This window comes from Balaenoptera physalus, assembly GCF_965194825.1.
Source record: "Balaenoptera physalus genome assembly, chromosome: 15".
Lineage (NCBI taxonomy): Eukaryota > Metazoa > Chordata > Mammalia > Artiodactyla > Balaenopteridae > Balaenoptera > Balaenoptera physalus.
The window spans coordinates 42,638,421-42,655,677 of NC_138894.1; the positions used below are offsets into that span (position 1 = coordinate 42,638,421).

General features: G+C 43.0%; 1 protein-coding gene across 1 annotated transcript in view; it reads left to right on the forward strand.

Annotated features, from left to right (window-relative positions):
- SPRED2 (sprouty related EVH1 domain containing 2) overlaps window positions 1–17,257 on the forward strand; it is a 121,471-nt gene that overhangs the window by 91,901 nt on the left and 12,313 nt on the right. Inside the window, exons 4-5 of the mRNA XM_082426649.1 lie at window positions 5,958–6,126; window positions 8,305–8,369. Coding sequence (XP_082282775.1) covers window positions 5,958–6,126; window positions 8,305–8,369 — 234 coding nt within the window. The remainder of the gene's footprint in view (window positions 1–5,957; window positions 6,127–8,304; window positions 8,370–17,257) is intronic.

The window sequence follows — 17,257 nt, forward strand, 5'->3', positions numbered from 1 at the left end:
TTTTAGTTGGGGTTCTTTTCCTACAAAAATTTTGCTAGAAAAATTTTTTTCACTTTTTCCCTTTTTATTTTTATTGTTACTCCTTTTGTGTTAGCAAATTATTGTACCTGAATGGTTACATCTTTTTTTTTTTTTTTAAATTATTAGCACCTTTAATTATTATTTATTTATTTATTTGTTTGTCTGTGCTGGGCCTTCGCCCCCGTGCGAGGGCTCCCCCCAGCCGCGGCAAGCGGGGGCCAGTCCTCATCGCGGCGCGCGGGCCTCTCACCATCGCGGCCTCCCCCGCCGCGGAGCACAGGCTCCAGACGCGCAGGCTCAGCAATTGCGGCTCACGGGCCCAGCCGCTCCGCGGCATGCGGGACCCTCCCAGACCAGGGCCCGAACCCGCGCCCCCCGCATTGGCAGGCAGACCCCCAACCACTGCGCCACCAGGGAAGCCCGGTTACATCTTTTTAGGTCTATTTTTTCCTGGTGTTTCTGTGGTTTGTCATAGAATATGTCAACCTGAAATAGCCTTTAGATTGTCTAATTCAGCCCCTTCATTTTATAGATACATTTATAAACTTGTATCGTACCACCGACTTGACCATAGTAATTGTGAACTTCTACAGTTTTGTTTGATGCCCTTTATGTAAATAACCTCAGTTAAATTCCTGCAACATTCTGAAGGAGGAGGATACTATTGATATTATCTACACTTTGTAATGGGGAACCTCAATTCTCCAAGAAGTGATGCATTTCCTCAGTCTGGGGCACAGAGTCATTAGCAGAGCCAGTCCTGGGAACCATTTCATTGTGAAGCCAAAACCTGGTCCCTTCATACCAGCTCTGCGTGGGAATAGGACAGTCCTGGCTGTGGACCAGCTTCTGTTGTGTGTTGCTATTGCACAAGAATTGTGTGCCTCATCCCCTCCCCTGTCATGTTTCTCCATCACCCTCTCCCTCCTCTTGTCCCCCTTACATTCTGTGACTCTACACTTCTGGACTTTTATATATTATATCCACTAGTAGTTAAATCACACACCCATACACCCAGATGTGCTTCTGCATCTTTCCATCCCTCACTGTGCCTGTTTCACACTCTGGTAAATCCTGGACTCCTAACACACCACCCCACACACACTTTTGGCAATATGGTGACTCCTCCTTTGGCCTCCAAGCTTACGTAATGCAGCATTTCTGCCCACTGGAGGGTATGAATCCTCCTGGAAGCCGTGCAAATGGGGTGGGGTTGTTGAAGGACACCCCTCCCCCTCAGTGGTGGAATGGGGAGGAGAGGGTGGAGATCATTTTGGGAATACAGAGAATGGATGGTATCAGAGTTCCCAGTATTCCAGCCGGGACAACCAGCCTTTTCTGATAGAAACTGTTGTCAGTAGTTTTTCCAATGGAGTGCAGTTCTAGAATTCAGCACATTGGTTTTTGTTGTTGTTACTTGACTTCTGTGTTGACGCCTGTGAACTTAACTTCCATTGTTTCTACGGGAAAAGTCTGTGTTCCAAATATCCATTCACAAAGTCGTTATTTGGATAATTTTTTGTGAGTTGGAGACAATCAAGTTTTCCTGAGAAATTATATGTCAACTAAAAATTTCTGAGTTGAATCTGATTTTAGATGGATTAGAGGATTTTACTTCTGAAATGAATCCCGTGAGAAACTACCTTATGAAGGTGAATCACAAAATCTAAAAGGTTGATCGTTCCAGTGCAGGTCTGTGAGCACTCCCACACACATTTGGTGGGAGTTACAGCTGGCAAAGCTCTTTGAAAGGCAATTTGGCAGGATATTAATTTTAACTGTGTATTCCTTTTTACTTTGGCAGTTCCACATCTAAACCCTATCCTATGGAAATAGACTGCAGAGCTTTATGGATAGCTACAGTTATTGGAGAGTTTTGGTCTCAGAATCCCTTTACACTCTAAAAATGTATCGAGGACCCCAAAACGCTTTTATCTTGTAGCTTATAGCTACTAATATTTACCATACTAGAAATTAAAACTGAAATTGTTTAAAAAATCTTAATTAAACAGTAGTATTAGCTTAAATGACATTGTTTACAGGCAAGAATAGGCAAATAACTATATAACTATTTTCCAGAAAAAAATGATTAGAAGAATAGCATTGCTTTGCATTTTTGCAGATCTCTTTAATATCTGACTTAATAGAAAATAGCTGGATTCTGATGTCTACTCTTTCTTTCAATCTGTGGCCATATGTTTTGATTGACGTATATGAAGAAAATCCAGCCTCACACAGATATGTAGTTGGAAAACATAGAAATATTTTAATAGCCTTTTCATACCATCGTAGATATACTTCTTTGATGCTACACCAAAACTCGGCTTGTAGTAGTTTCTTAAATGTGGACTCTGAAACCACATCAATGACCTTTTTATACTCTATTACATTAAAATCCACTGGTTTATCTTTCTCTTTGCATGGATCTTTTACTCATTCCTGATTTTGTAATGTCATGCGTTGGTCATTTGGAAAATAATCGTTTACTGAGTTAAACAGATCTTCCAAATGTTGACACATTTAATTCTACAATATCAAAAATCACATTTCTTAATATCACCACTGATCTCATTAGAAAAGTCTTAAGTATTGGGAAGCTGTCCAAAATTCTAATTTTCACTTGAAAGTTGAAATTTTATTACTGGCAACAAATATCTCCTTGTTTTCCTTGAGGTGACAGGCTTGCTGTGTTCATCTTCAAGAAAATGTCTGCCAAGTACCCAAGTCTGAATAACCGTAGTTCACCTGTAGGCTGTTCTTTCAAGTAAACCTGGTGATCCATGAGGAAAGTAGTTAGTTCAACTCACAACTGCAGCAATTACACACGTTTTTCCTTGAGACAATCGTCATTCTTCCCCATGCAGTAGAAGTAAAAAGGCTGTGAGAGATACTCTTCCCTTTTCTAACTATGCATTTGTGCAAAGCCAGAGTTTCTTCCCATACTTCAGCCAAAGCAACGTATTACAGCAGATCAAATGCAGAAGCAGATATGAGAATCCACTTACGTGTACTTCCCATTTCATCACACGAGATGAAAGATGTGTATTCACAGGTCAAGATATAATAATTTTTAACTGCTTCATCAAGGACAATCCTCCATAAGACTGGCCTTTTTTACTTTGACCATGTGACAGTGGTGAATCCGGTGACTTTGGTACTGTTTGGTGCCACTGCCTGGCCTTGATTCATGCCTCAGCACAGCAGTTTTACCCACCGTTCCTTTTGCACCATTAGCAGAACTGGCAACACAATGAAAAAGCAAAAATGTCTTAATATATGAAAATAGTTTTGCCATCCCGGACCCCCTGAAAGGACCTGGGGGTGCAGAGGGAAGGCTCCCAAGAGACCCAACTTTGAGAACACGTTCAAGGATGTTCATTCTAGCATTAGACAATGTAAAAGCGACCAATTAGAAATGACTTAAATGCCCATTAGTGTGGAGAATGGCTGAATAATTTTAATATATCCATACTGAGGAATATTATTTATGCAGCCACTAAACAGAATCCTTTTTACCTTCCTATATCTCCGAGACATGTTTTTGGGGAAAAGGCAAGTTGAAGACCAATTTATAGGTTTGGCTACATTTAAACAGACTCACACACACAAACTTACATGCGTATGTAAAGAAGCTGCAGGAAGGGAACTGGAGTTGTGTCTACCATACCGACAGTGGGCAGTTCTGGAGAGGGGGAGAGGTGTTGAGGGTAGGGAGGGTGAGATGGGCAAGAATGGAACCTTCTTGGACTCACCTAAATTACTTAAATCTTCTACAATATGGATTTCTTGTATCAATTTTTTTGAAACCGCCAACAAGAATATATAATCACTATTTTTCTCCCCACGCATCTCATTTAAAAAGCTATTTTTAAAAGCCTTTCTCAACTTTTAAGTCAATGCCTAAACTTCATTTTAGAAGATTGATACCTATTATGCCAAAACTTCACTAGAGGGATTATACCTGTTAGGAAGATGAAAGCATTTGAACGTTTTCATTTTTGTCATTAAACTTAGATAGGTAATGATGTAATTTTGTTTAAGAGAACAAAGGAATGGTATCTGGCCTCCTCCCCCTCACATAATTTAGGTGGCTGAACTTTACTTTTCCAAGAACTTATTACACTTCTCTAGGAAGATGTACCTTTGGAATAATCTTAAACTCAGAAAATGTCAACCAAAGACAATTTTTTTCACCCCAAAAATATGGAGAAAACCAGAAGTCTTTGTTTTTACAAAAAAGGTTATTTTGAGACTTTGCATTGAGACTATTAAATTCTAAAATAGATAACATTTGTTAGTTAAAGCCTTGGTTATTTGGATTTCCCCAATTTGGAATTGGGCTGGGCTGACATTTAATCATTGTGCTATTCTTAGGGGAAAATGGCCATAGTAAGCAATTTAATCATAAATAGAACTGTGCGAGGGGACTGTTGTCTTCTTTCAATACAGTGGAATAAAGTTAACTGCTTGGGACTGCTATTTGACATGCCAATTAGACTATTATTCTCATCTATTAAGTTAGGGAACATTTATTAGGCAATGCTTAATTTCTGTTTGCTTAGATGTATTCTTGAAAGTTGTACTCATTTAAAGATATTCTCTCTAATTGGAATTTTTATTAATTTAGGCAGGCCTTTATTCTCTCACTTGGTTAAAAATTAATAAGATCTCATTTTGTTAAATGTAGAACTTTGCCAGAACAAGATCAAAGCTAGTAAAACTTAGCAAAATCATTTTGATATATATATAATGAAACCATAGAAATAAATATTGTCAATATTTTGGAGCTTTCTATGAATAAAGACTGGAGTTTACATTCACATGATTGCAATGCCTCTTTTATTCTATAATCTTAAACTCTGGTATCTTTACCAGCAATAGCACTCTACACACAGAGGGAGTTATTTTATAAAACATCTTGATCTTTTACAGTCTAGTTAGGGGAACAAGACTAATGCACACGAAACTGTTAGAGAATAATATGAGACCAAGTACTAAATTGTGAAGGTGACAAAAACTGAAGTAAATAAAAGAGTAAAACATAATGCGATATACTGGGAAGCGTGTATGACCCTGTTAGGTTTCTTACTGTTTGGTGTTTTCAAAGCATGTTCATGTGTACGTTCATTGATAACGTTGGTGTTACTTCCGCTTTAGAGATAAAAAGGTCAAAGGTCTAAGACAATCTGCTCAAAGTCGTAGCTTAGTAAAAAGGCAGTTCTGAGACGAGATTGCTAGAAATTTGGAGATTGTTCTAATAATCCAGATAAAAGGTTAGAGACCTAGATCTAGGTAGAGACCTAGATCACAGTAGTAGCAATTGAAACAGGGTTGATACAAAAGATGTTGAAGGAAAAATGAAATGGACTTGGTGAATAATAATACAGGGGATAGAGAAAGCCGAAGAGACAACAGAAAACCACGGAGATTTGAGCCAGAGAGAATGAACAGAGAGGGGTTGGCATTGCTAGATAAGGGGAAGTTACTAGGGGCAGAATTTTCAGAGCAAGTTAGTTATTTTCTCAGCTTGTTGAATTTGAGGTCACTGAGAGACACCCATTAGGACAGGAGAAGGAAGATTGAGACCCCTGATGTAGAAGCAGTCAACCTGGAACAGAGCAAAGCCCCAAGACTGGACCTCAGCTTAGTGCCCCCTAGTCAGGGGCAGGAGGAAGGAAAATGAGTGACATGAAGAGCATGGTTAAGGGGTACAGCAATACAGCGAGGACCACCAAGGGTGCGGGGTAGCAAGGAGTGGATGGTCAACAGAGGCAGACAAAGCCTTCCTCCAAGAAGCCTTCAAAGATAACGTGAAGGCAGAGGGGAGGGTTTTCGTTAGTTGCCACCAAGGACAATGGTTCCTAGTTAGATTTTTGTAACCAGACACAATCATGACGATTTAACAAGTAACCCGCCTGTGTGTTTCAATCCTTCAGGTGGTATTGGAATGCTATGTGAGAAAGGACTTGGTCTACACCAAAGCCAACCCAACCTTTCATCACTGGAAGGTCGACAATAGGAAGTTTGGACTTACTTTCCAAAGCCCTGCTGATGCTCGAGCCTTTGACAGGGGAGTGAGGAAAGCAATCGAAGACCTTATAGAAGGTATTGAATTTATCGCTGCATTCTCAGTGGGACTATGGGAAGTTGCCAGGTTCTTTTTAATCGGAATTGTCTGCCATCATATATTTGTGGATTATTTGCAGGAAGGTTGGGGGCCAGGTCAGTAGAGGCCAAAACTTTAGGAACATCCAAGGAGAAAAAAACTTTAAGTGACAGTGCAGGGGAAAAGGAGATGGGTTTCAGAGTAATGAGTGATTCCAATTGGTTTTTAGACTCTGCTCTGAAAAGACAAGTTCTAGACTTCCATGTGAATGACTTTTTGATGTGTTTTACCTTTCCCTGACTATTGAGAAACCGCTTTGGTCAGATTTGGTCCAGAGGTGGAGAATAGATTCTAATGGGCCCAGAAATCTCCATGCCTTCCCACTGTTGTGTAAGGAGAGCCCAGGGGGTACATCTGCCACTGAAAAGGCGAAGGGATCTGTGACTCCTTAGTCCATGGGTGAGCAGCTGGTAAACACTGTGTTGCATTTAATCGTGGCCTGGAAGGCTCTTGGGCAGTGAGTTCTCGTGGGCTTTTCTAGAGTCCACAGAGTCCAAACACACAAATTCTCCACTTTGACACATTCAGTTATCAAATCAAAGGGTTCAAGGTTCCATAGCCAGGGCCCTGTGAATAAAGGAATATTAAGCAAGGCATGGTAAAGCCAAATTCAGAATTTGGGGAGATTAATCACAAAAGAATGTGTGTTTTATTTGTATATGAAATAAATATGTTCTGAAGTCATTTTCTTCATTGCGGATTTGGGGGAAGAGAGAAAAGCAAATCTCAAAAGAAAAATCTCTTAACATCAGCAGGGAGACAATTCTGGCTGGAAAACGAATCAGGGAACTGCAATCCCAGGGTGGCCAAAATGAGTAACAGCCAGTGCTCACATCATAGATCTGACACAAGTGGCAAATGTTTAAAATCTTGTTATTAAACATAGCTTTTAAATGTTTAGAAGAGAAAGTAGCTCCTGTATTATTGGTAGAAGCAGTATGTCCATGTACTTAGTCACTGAAGCTACACACAAAATTTGATTCTCTTGTAATTTTTTTCTCTGTATACACTCTACCTAGCTCTGTTCTATCAAACTTGCCTTAAACGTTGATTGACTAGTGTAATTCAAATAGTAGAGAAAAATCCTCAGATATCAATAGGAATTGCGCATAGGGTATTGTGGGACTTGTTTTTCCTCCTGTGATCCCTCATTGGAAATGTAAATGTTTCTCATTCCTTTCTGAGCAAGTCTGTTGATTTCAGTTTCATGTAATAGCAAAATATTTTCCAAATGTACATTTTGTAAGACATAACGAAGAAAAGGAGAAGATAGAGACTAAATTTCCCTTTTGGTAGATCTATCACATGCAAATTTAAGTATGTTTTTCCTTTTGGCCATTAACAGTGTCAGTTGATTTGATCCACACATTACAGAGTGGTATTAGGAAGGAAAAGGGGAAGTTATAGTGATTTGCCTACCAGAATGAAGAAAGCGTTGAACAAATAAACCAATTGAACCCTAAATGACCATTTTTTTCCCTGATGGAATACACTGGGTTTTCTGACATGAGCCTAAATGTTGGCCCGCAAAAACGAAGAAAACTCATCGATACCCTAGTATTGCAAGAGAAAACCTCTTTGCCCAGGTATCAGCTTAGAAGGTGGCTCCCACAGTCTGGGGTTTAGAGTACAGTGTCTGAATTTCAGCACAGGAAGCAACCATACTAGCTATTTAGTCAAATCCCCTCGTGAGTAAATGAAAAGCCCTGACCTCTAAGTCCAGTTATGCAGTGAGGTTGTGGCCCGTCCAACCTGGAGTTCTCCATCCATTGCTTTTCCCACTACCCAGTGCGGGCATGGGGGTCACTGGTGGAGGCCTATCGTGGTGCATGGCCTCTGTGGTGCCTCTCTGTGTACTTGTTCTCCAGTGGCCATTGAGGGAGTTTGAGGGATTGATTTGGGAACAACCGTAGGCAAAGTTCATTCAGGGAACATGCTGGCTAGAGTCAATTAAGAAGGGTAAATTAAAAGCATTTAATTCCCAGGTAACATATTTCTGCTGGTGATTCACATGTGAAAGGCATAGGATGTGGTTTATTTAAATATACTGTTTTAAATGATTGGCTTTGACTTATCCTCTTTAGAAACACCTTTTTGTGGTTTTCGTGTCTTTTTAGGCTCAACGACATCTTCTTCCACCATCCATAATGAGGCTGAGCTTGGTGATGATGACGTTTTTACAGTAAGTTCCCATCGTCCTTTGCTTTCCAGATGCGTTGGTGAATAATCAGAGAGAGGTTCTGTTTAGGGGCATGAGAGACACTTGGCAATTTGGTATTTGCTGTTGCTGTTGGGATGCTGTCAGGGAGATCTCTGCCTTGTCATAATCTTGCTGCCCCGGGTTTTCCCTGGTCCCTCATGTTGCCGTGATGCTACAAGACACATAGTATCAGCTGCCCTAGAGCTGTCCAGGGCTCTCTCCCAGTCTTCCTTCACATTTAAGGTGACTAGCCATCCTGGTTGGCCTGGGACGGTCCTAGTTTTAGCACCGAAAGTCCCTAGTCCAGCAAAATACATACTTCAATCCCAGGCAAACTGGGACAACTGGTCACCCTACTCTCAGAGTCTTGCATTAACAACCAGCTCCCCCAACCTCCCTTGCGTGGTGGGTGCGGTGCAGGGGAGTAGCCTTCCTGATGAGTAATTAAACATCTGATAAGAGAGTCCTGAAGGCCGAGTTGAGGTTAGGGCCAAGTGTGCTAAGGCAGGAAACGGCTTGGATATTTTGACACAGCTTGAGTTAATGGGATGTAACTGGAGACAAAATGATTTCTCAGCTTGCCCCTTCACTAAAATTCTGTGCTTTTAGAAGTTAATTAAACAAACAGTTCAGTGTGCACCTGCTGTGTGCTTCGTGCTGTCAGGAGCTGTAGGGCAGCATTTCAAAGTCTCGGCCTTGACCCACAGGAAGAAATACATTTAAATTGTAACCTAGGACACACATCCATAGATATCCCAAACCAGATCGTATTTCATTCCCTGCATTGTGATTTTTTTCTCTTCCTTTTTATTTTCTTCTTTTTATTATGAAACTTTTCAAGCATACAGGAAAATTTAAAGAATAGCACAGTTGAACACCTAGAGTCAACAGTTGTAACATTTTGCCCCATTTGCTTTATCTGTGCATGTGTGTGAACTTACACACGTGCGCGCACACACATAATTTTTCTGCTGATCCAGTTGAAAGTAAGTCGCCTCTAAATACCTGAGCATGCATCGCGTAAAAGTAAGGCGTTCTCCTATACAACACCATTACTGGACCTAAGAAAATTAATGGGAATTTCATAATATCATCTAATAGTTCCCCGATAATTCCTCAGTTGTCCCAAGAGTATCTTTTATAAGCTGTGTTTTTATTTAATATTTTAAATATTAGTTGCAACCCTTTAAACTTGCTTCCCGACCCACTCATCCTGCAACTAGTAATTTGAAAAACACTACTTTGGGAAGACAGAGGTGTGTGAACCCAGCTCCAGCCCGCATGGAGGTAACCGGGTGGTCAGGACAGCGATGAGATGGGCCTGTGAGAAGCTTAGAAGCCAGCACAGACTGTAAAGTGCTCTGGCCCAAGGTCCTTTTACAAGGAGCGGTGTGGGGGTCAGAGAAGACCCCTGGGAGCTGAGGCTGGGCCGGACCTCGGTGGCATTGGAACAGGGTTTGGGAACGGGCTTCGAGGCGAGGAGCGAAGGTGGCAGCAGGAATGCGTGTACTGAGTTGCCTGAGCATTGCAGACCCCGGCCTGACATGAGTAGAGAGTGCTTGGGACGGGGGCAACGTGGCGGGGGGGGATATGTCAGGAAATGAACTCAGTTGTGCCTCCGCAGAGCGGCTGGTGTAATGTGGCCCTGAGCAGGCTTCCTATAGCGCTCCAAGCAGATCCTCTCGACAGTTGGCATGTTGCTTACATCTGTTCCTTTGTCACGTTTTGAGAGACAAACAACAGCAGGCGGGTTAAAAGGTGGCTTCCTGTGCTCCAGAGCAAAACTGTCATTCGCAGCTGCTTCCCAGCTACCTGCCAGAAGTGATTTATGGAAGCAGGAGAGGGCAAGAGGGAACAGGCTGATGATGGAAGCCAGCATCCCTCCTGGTTTTGTCCTTTAATCCACAGGGAATCAATGTGCTGCTCTAGGGTAATGCCGAATGCCTGGAAGGAAGTATAGAAACAGCCCCGCTGCTTCCAGACACTCGGAAACTCACTGCAGGAGGAGGGCGACTTAATTGCATTCCCTGTGGGCCCTGATGTATATGATCCTTGCCTTCATTCCACTTGTTTACAAACAGGGGCCTATTAATAACAGTACCTCCCTTCCCCAAGACAATCCCAGTCATTAAGCCATCGACTAGTAGCAACATCCCATGTAAGGATGGGAGTGTCGTCAGGGCCTAATGCGCCAGGTTTCCTGTTTGTTCACGAGCTCCCTGTCGTGAGACATTTTGTCCTAAGAAATCAGGGAGATTTCTGAAAGCTGGAGCCATGGAAGAGAGCAGCTGCGTTAACTCCTGTGTAGCCTATAGTTTCCCAAGGTTTGTTGCGTTCTAAAACTTCTCTTGGTAAGACAGATGTTTAGAACTTGGAACTCATTTATTACAGAAAGAGTATAAATGGTGATAGAGCCTCTTACAACTTAATGACGAGCCAGAAGGAGAATTTTCTAAGAGAACAGTGTATGTGGGAGAAAACCTTTAGAGACATAACTTGAGGAACCAGGAGTAGATCTTTTGTTTCTGCTGCTGGAACCAGGGGTTTCCCTCTCTTTCAGGGGATTCCTTGGGACCGGGAGGAAAATAGGACATTGGACAACATATGGATGCACGTTCCACGTTGGGGGATGAAGTGGAGGAAGGGGCACCCCCATACCCACCGTGGAGAAGTTGTTGGGCTTGGGTGCTCGCCAAGCATGGGCTGTCTCATACTTTCCTGACTCTCAGCCCCTAAACTAGCCTGTCCCCCTGCCTTCTCAGGATGGTAATTAGCGTCCGGCTTAGCATGGGTGCACGCGTGTGCGGACACATACACACATACTCCGCCCATGCGTCTTGCCAGTCGCCAACACCGTTGCCTCTGCAGTCATGCCACGCCTCTCCTGCCACCAGCCTGGTGTGTGTCCACATCTTTCCTGATGGAGCCGCCGGCAGAGACTCCAGATTAGCCACCGCTCTGATTTTCTGAGTCTTGGGCTATTTATCCATCTATGTGTCTTAGTATTCCTCCCTGAACCGATTATGATTGTTCTCTCTTCTTTCAAATCCCATAGGACTCTTGTTTATTTCTCTCTTGCTACTTGAAAGCCTGCGGCTTTTTTTGGTTTTCCTAGGACTCTTGTTTATTTCTCTCTTGCTACTTGAAAGCCTGCGGCTTTTTTTGGTTTTCGTATTTTATCTGCTGAATGAATGACTCTTCATCTAATTAGAAGCAGTCCTCATTATAGTCTCTACAACCTTATAAAGCTTTGCTGTATAGGTGCTCAATAAATGTGTGCTCTGAACCCCAATAGAGTATGTAACAATCCTAGGGTTTCATATTTTACTCATTGGTTTTATTGCTATCCTGGGGGACCATCTGAAGGTGGGTGATTTTGAGGGATTCTCAGTAGCTTCATGTCCTATTTTTCTCGCTGTGTTTTCCGACGCATCTACAGCTAGGAGACGAGCTCCAAGCATCATCACCCACTCCAAGCCTTTGGCTGTTCATGCTCCTTGTTGCCTTCCACCCCGCACGGTCTCCTCTGCTCCCTGGGAGACCTCAGATACCGTGATCCGTCGAGGTGAACGCAAATACCTAGGTGGCCAGGGTGTGCCCGGCATTAAATACGGATGTGGGAGGGAATTCCAGTGCCTGAGCCATTTGGTACAAATTTGTAAGATGAGTAATGCAGAAGGATATAAAGCGACGACAACAAAGGCTAGCGTTCTGTGGCGGGCATTTGGGGGCCCTGCTGAGAGTCAGCCCACTCTCATCCATGCCTCTGGCAGACAGCTTTTCATTTCTCTCCCCAGAGCCGGGGAGCCTTGAGAGGGACAGAATGGAAGGACCCTCGAGAGTCTGCCCCTCTGTTGTGCTTTTGTCTTGTGGGGGAGACACGTGCTCTGGCGTGTCTTGTGGAGGAGGCCCATGTGCACTTGAGAGATGGACAGTGTAGCTCCGCGGAGAGGCCGAGCTGCTTTGCTCCCCAGCCTAGGACTGACATTCTCCTGGCGCCCTACAGTTGAAGACTCTGGGCCCAGACGGTTTGGGACCCACAAGGAAGGGGGTCATCGGGGATGGGGAGGCAGTGAGTAAAAGGGACTATATAGAACTAGAGAGGCTCTGGGTTTTATAGCCATTTAATGAACAATTTTCCAAGTTCCTATTTTGTAGGATTGGATCCATTGAAACCTGGTGGTTTATTTACTGCTGCAGAGCTCTAAAATCATTTACAGATGTTATTAGCATCTTCGTAGCTAGACAAGGAGAATTTTAATACGATCTTGGGAGAATGCAGCTGCAGGGTACACGTACTTCCAGAGCAGACTCGTTGAGAATCTGTGGTCAAGTGCTGTCGGTGCTTCAGCTGTCATTGTGCTGAGTGGCTGGATTCTGTCTCTAAAAGCTGGGGGATTAGGGAAATATTTGCTTTATAGAAAGATACTTGGGGTGTATAAAATAGCTAAGTCTTCATCTTCCATAATAAGAAGGCCTTAAATAATATCCGAAGCTGCAAATCAGGAAAGAGTAGTATTAACAAGATGCTATTAAAAAGATGGAGAGAGAAATACAAGGAGAAAGAGCCACAAGAATTGAAGGTTTATTTCTCTGGGGAGTGAGAGGCTGAGATGGGAAGGGGCGGGATCGCTACTTGAGATATTAAATGATATACACGTATTGATTTTTTTTTTTTAAGAAAGAAAAAAATGAGAGGGAGTTTTCTCAAAAAGGCGGGGAGGGGGGTGGTCAAGGGAGGAGGAAGAATCCAGCAATCCTGATTTCCCCCATCTGGGGGTTTAAAGAGACTGAAGAGACGCAACAGAGGTTGAGTTGTGTGGCTCTCTGTGCTCTTCTTCCGGCTGTTTTTTTTCTGCCTAGTGTTAGGAAGCAGTGTGTCTACCATGGAAATAATGGCACATTAAAGGTAGGAGACCTGACAAAAGAGTTAGCTGGAAATGTTTGGCTTGCAAGGTGGTGAGAATAGCTATAGACGTGCCAACTCCTCAGAATTCTAGGTCTTGGAATTGGAAGGGATTTTTTCCACGTCAGCTGAGCCAGCCTCCTTCCTTCTGGCAAACAAAGTAGGATTTGCCTCATTTTATAGACACAAGTCGTGGAGTTAGATGGGCGACTTGCCTGAGATGACACAGCCAGTTCATAGTGGAGGAGCAATGAACACCATCTCGCTTATCCCGTTCACCACTGCCGTTTTGCTCTACATTTGTTGAATAATTATATTTACGGTATTTCAGCTGCTCTATTTTTTATATGTCAACCTTATGCAAGAGTTATGCTTTAGGTTCTCCTGGACCCAAGTTGGAAAGGGGAGAAGAGATAAGAGGATAAATATGTAACCAGCGCCCCGTGTGGCCCATTCATGTGACAGACTTGGAGCCTGAGTGTGTGTTACAGCCTAGAAGTCCCCAGAATAGCAGTAGGAAGGCCAGCCCTATATGAGGTTTTTTTTTTCTTTTTCTTTTTCTTTTTTATTTATTTGGCTCTGCTGGGTCTTACTTGCGGCACGCAGGATCTTTTAGTTGTAGCACGTGGGATCTTTAGTTGTGGCATGCGAACTCTTAGTTGCGACCAATGGGATCTAGTTCCCTGACCAGGGATCGAACCCGGGCCCCCTGCATTGGGAGTGCAGAGTCTTAGCCACTGGACCACTAAGGAAGTCCCTATAGGGTTTTGATTTATTTTCCCACCTCCAGGGTTTATTCTCCCACGTCAGTATTGCTTCTGGATTTGGGCAGCACTTCTCAATAGGGATTCCTAATGAACCCCTCACACTTTACAGCATCCATCCTATGTAACGAGTTAACTTCTCTCTTGTGCACCTAGAATAGCACTAACTGTGTACCGTCATTTGCAGAATCGAGAAGAGTCATTCATAGCATTTTGTGTGGGTCGGAATTCTCTCCTAGAACCCAATTAAGAAAGGCTGGTTGGAAAAAAAAAAAAGAAAGGCTGGTTGGGATATATGTATATGTATAGCTGATTCACTTTGTTATAAAGCAGAAACTAACACACCATTGTAAAGCAATTATACTCCAATAAAGATGTTAACCAGCCTTTCTTTTTTTTTTTCTTTCTTTATGTTGTGGTGTTTCATCATCCTTTAATTGTTTAGGTAGGCAGTCCTCCTTCACGTAGGAAAAATGTCTTTTACAGCATTGTCAGATTTTAGCCATGTTTTTGCCCAGACTGGAAAACGTGGTTCTTCCTCGTGCCCTATGCTTGAACCCTTGATATCCTGTTCCTCACAAGCTGCATTTGATTACTTTCTGGCTATTCAGAGCAGTTGCTCCTAATGACATCTCCAACCCCTCCCGTCCACTTCAGGTATTTTCTAAAGCGTAGCTAGACCATGTGGTTGAAACCAAAGTATGAAGCAGCAGTTTGTTTTGTCCTAGGTGAGCTTTTGAGTCTTTGAAAGTTGTGGTTATTTTCATTCTTGATTAAGTAGAAAAAAATGAATTTGTGGAATTCTGTAAATATCAAGCTTTCACTTATAGAAGCAGAAGACTGCAGCACACCACAAAATTGTCCTTTTCTTGAAGAGTTTTTTCCACCTAATCCATCCCCAACACACATTAAAACTGAAGGCAAATCTACCAGTTTTGTAATAAATGGGGTTCGTTTACTGATTTTCTAAGAAAGGGGATGTTTTTAAAAGGTAAAGTGGCATGTGACTCCTGTTTGTGCAGAGTTTGGAGGTTGGGGAGAGGCCAGGAGTCTAAACTTGGTTCTGCCATTAATTAGCTGTGATCATTGATCCTTTTGGACTCAAAACCTTCCCAGGGTGAAATATTTCCTTTGAGTTTCTGTTTGCTGGCCCAAGGGGAGGAGAAGGAAAGGCACTGTGGTGTGGAGCTATCCCTGGCACTGTGCCCTGCACTTTCATGTACGATACTGTATTTGGTCCTCACGACTGACCATGAGGTACTTATTGACACTTCCATTTCTGCAGATAAAGTCCCCAAGGCTCAGAGAGGTGAAGCAACTTGTGCTCCGTTCCATACACTGTTCACCTCGAATGCAAACCCCAAATCTGCTTGCTGCCTTTCAGAGAACTTTAAGAAAAGGAAATATCTATTCAATAAGTTTCAATAGATTTCGCATATGAAATATACCAGATTCTCATCATTGCCAAAGAGCCACCTAAATAATGGACTTTTCAACTAGTACATTGGCTTAAAACCTCAACTGACTTCTTCATTGGCACTATGGGGTTCTCTTGTGCCCGCCTGAGAGCCCCAGTCTCATTTTAGAAGATCAGTTGATCAAAAATGTTTCTGTGGTCTTTACCCTCGGAATTAAGGGATTGGGATAGAGTGGTGCCGGGAGAGAATAAGTAAAAGAGAAAATAGGTTGAAAATGTAAATTACCTCTACAGAGTTTGAGTGGTGAAACTAATCTATGGGGGTTTGTTAAGAAAAGCAAAAATGTTTTGGGGGAAGGACAGCTATGCTTTGTGCATGAGACCAGGGAGCAGCGTCCCATAAATGCTGCTGGCTGAGACCCAGCACCGCATGGGGTGGCATGGAAGTTCTCAGAAGATGGGTGGGAGCGGCTTTATCTACTGAATGCCAGTAATTATCAAGCTCACATTGCACAGTAAGAGGAGGATCTTTTTATTCAACACGTAATACCTACAGTGGATAAATTAAAGCAATTAAATGTCTAAGGTTCAGACAAAAGCTTTGAAATGCTCTCAATGTCAGGAAACCCAAAGGCGTTTTGGTAGTCCACCAACTTGTGTCTTTCTTCACTTACACATGTATCATCTCATCTTTTTAAGCTGTGGATAGTAATATACTACTATTTCCATTTTATTAATTCATGCAGAGTACATGTTCAAGGTTACCTGGAACCCGCTTCCTGGTCACAGCCCTGCCAGTGAAGCTAAGCTGCGGGTTTATCAGAGCCCTTTCCTTTCGTGTCAAAATTTCACCTAATTTCAAAATTTAGAAACATAAAACTTTTTTTTTCTATAAATTTATTTATTTATTTTTATTTTTGGCTGCGTTGGGTCTTTGTTGCTGCGCGCGGGCTTTCTCTAGTTGTGGTGAGCGGGGGCTACTCGTCGTTGCAGTGTGCTGGCTTCTCATTGCTGTGGCTTCTCTTGTTGCGGAGCACGGGCTCTAGAGTGCGCAGGCTTCAGTAGTTGTGGCGCGTGGGCTTAGTTTCTCCGCGGCATGTAGGATCTTCCCGGACCAGGGCTCGAACCCGTGTCCCCTGCGTTGGCAGATGGATTCTTAACCACTGCACCACCAGGGAAGTCCCAAAACTTGTTTTTTTTTTTAACGTGTGGGAATTTTGGTCTTGTTGTTGTTTTTCACCGTAGAAGAATGCCCACTTTATCTATCCTCCGGGTCCTGGACAGGATAATGTCTTAGAGTCTAGGACAGAGTCATCTCCTTTCCCCCCCACCAGCAGCCTCTTAGACCCACACTGCCTGCTAGCTGGAGCTGTAAAAGATTTCCTGCTCTGCTTGCCTCTTTGAAAGAGGACACCTGGAACCAATGTAGGCCCTGAGGACAGGTGAGCCAGTGCGACCTGTTGACAGAATGGGGGACAAGTTCCTGTTTACCAAAGGGGAAAGGATTGGCCACAGGCCTGCCGGTCTAACAGCTACTGAGGGGAAAGGCCTGCTTTGCTGAAGAGTTAGAAACAACAGTTCAGCGCCAAACCACCGGAGCCGGCAGCCTCCTGACGCCCAGAACAGTTTACTGTCTTCTGAGAAGCACAAGATGCCCAGACTTCCATGAGATCAGTCTCATCTCCCAGCCCGAGGCTGAGAAGAATGCTGTATACTTATATATAAATGCACGTGTGTATACATGCTTTTTTAAAAAATAAAATGGAAGCCCCTGCAATAGGAA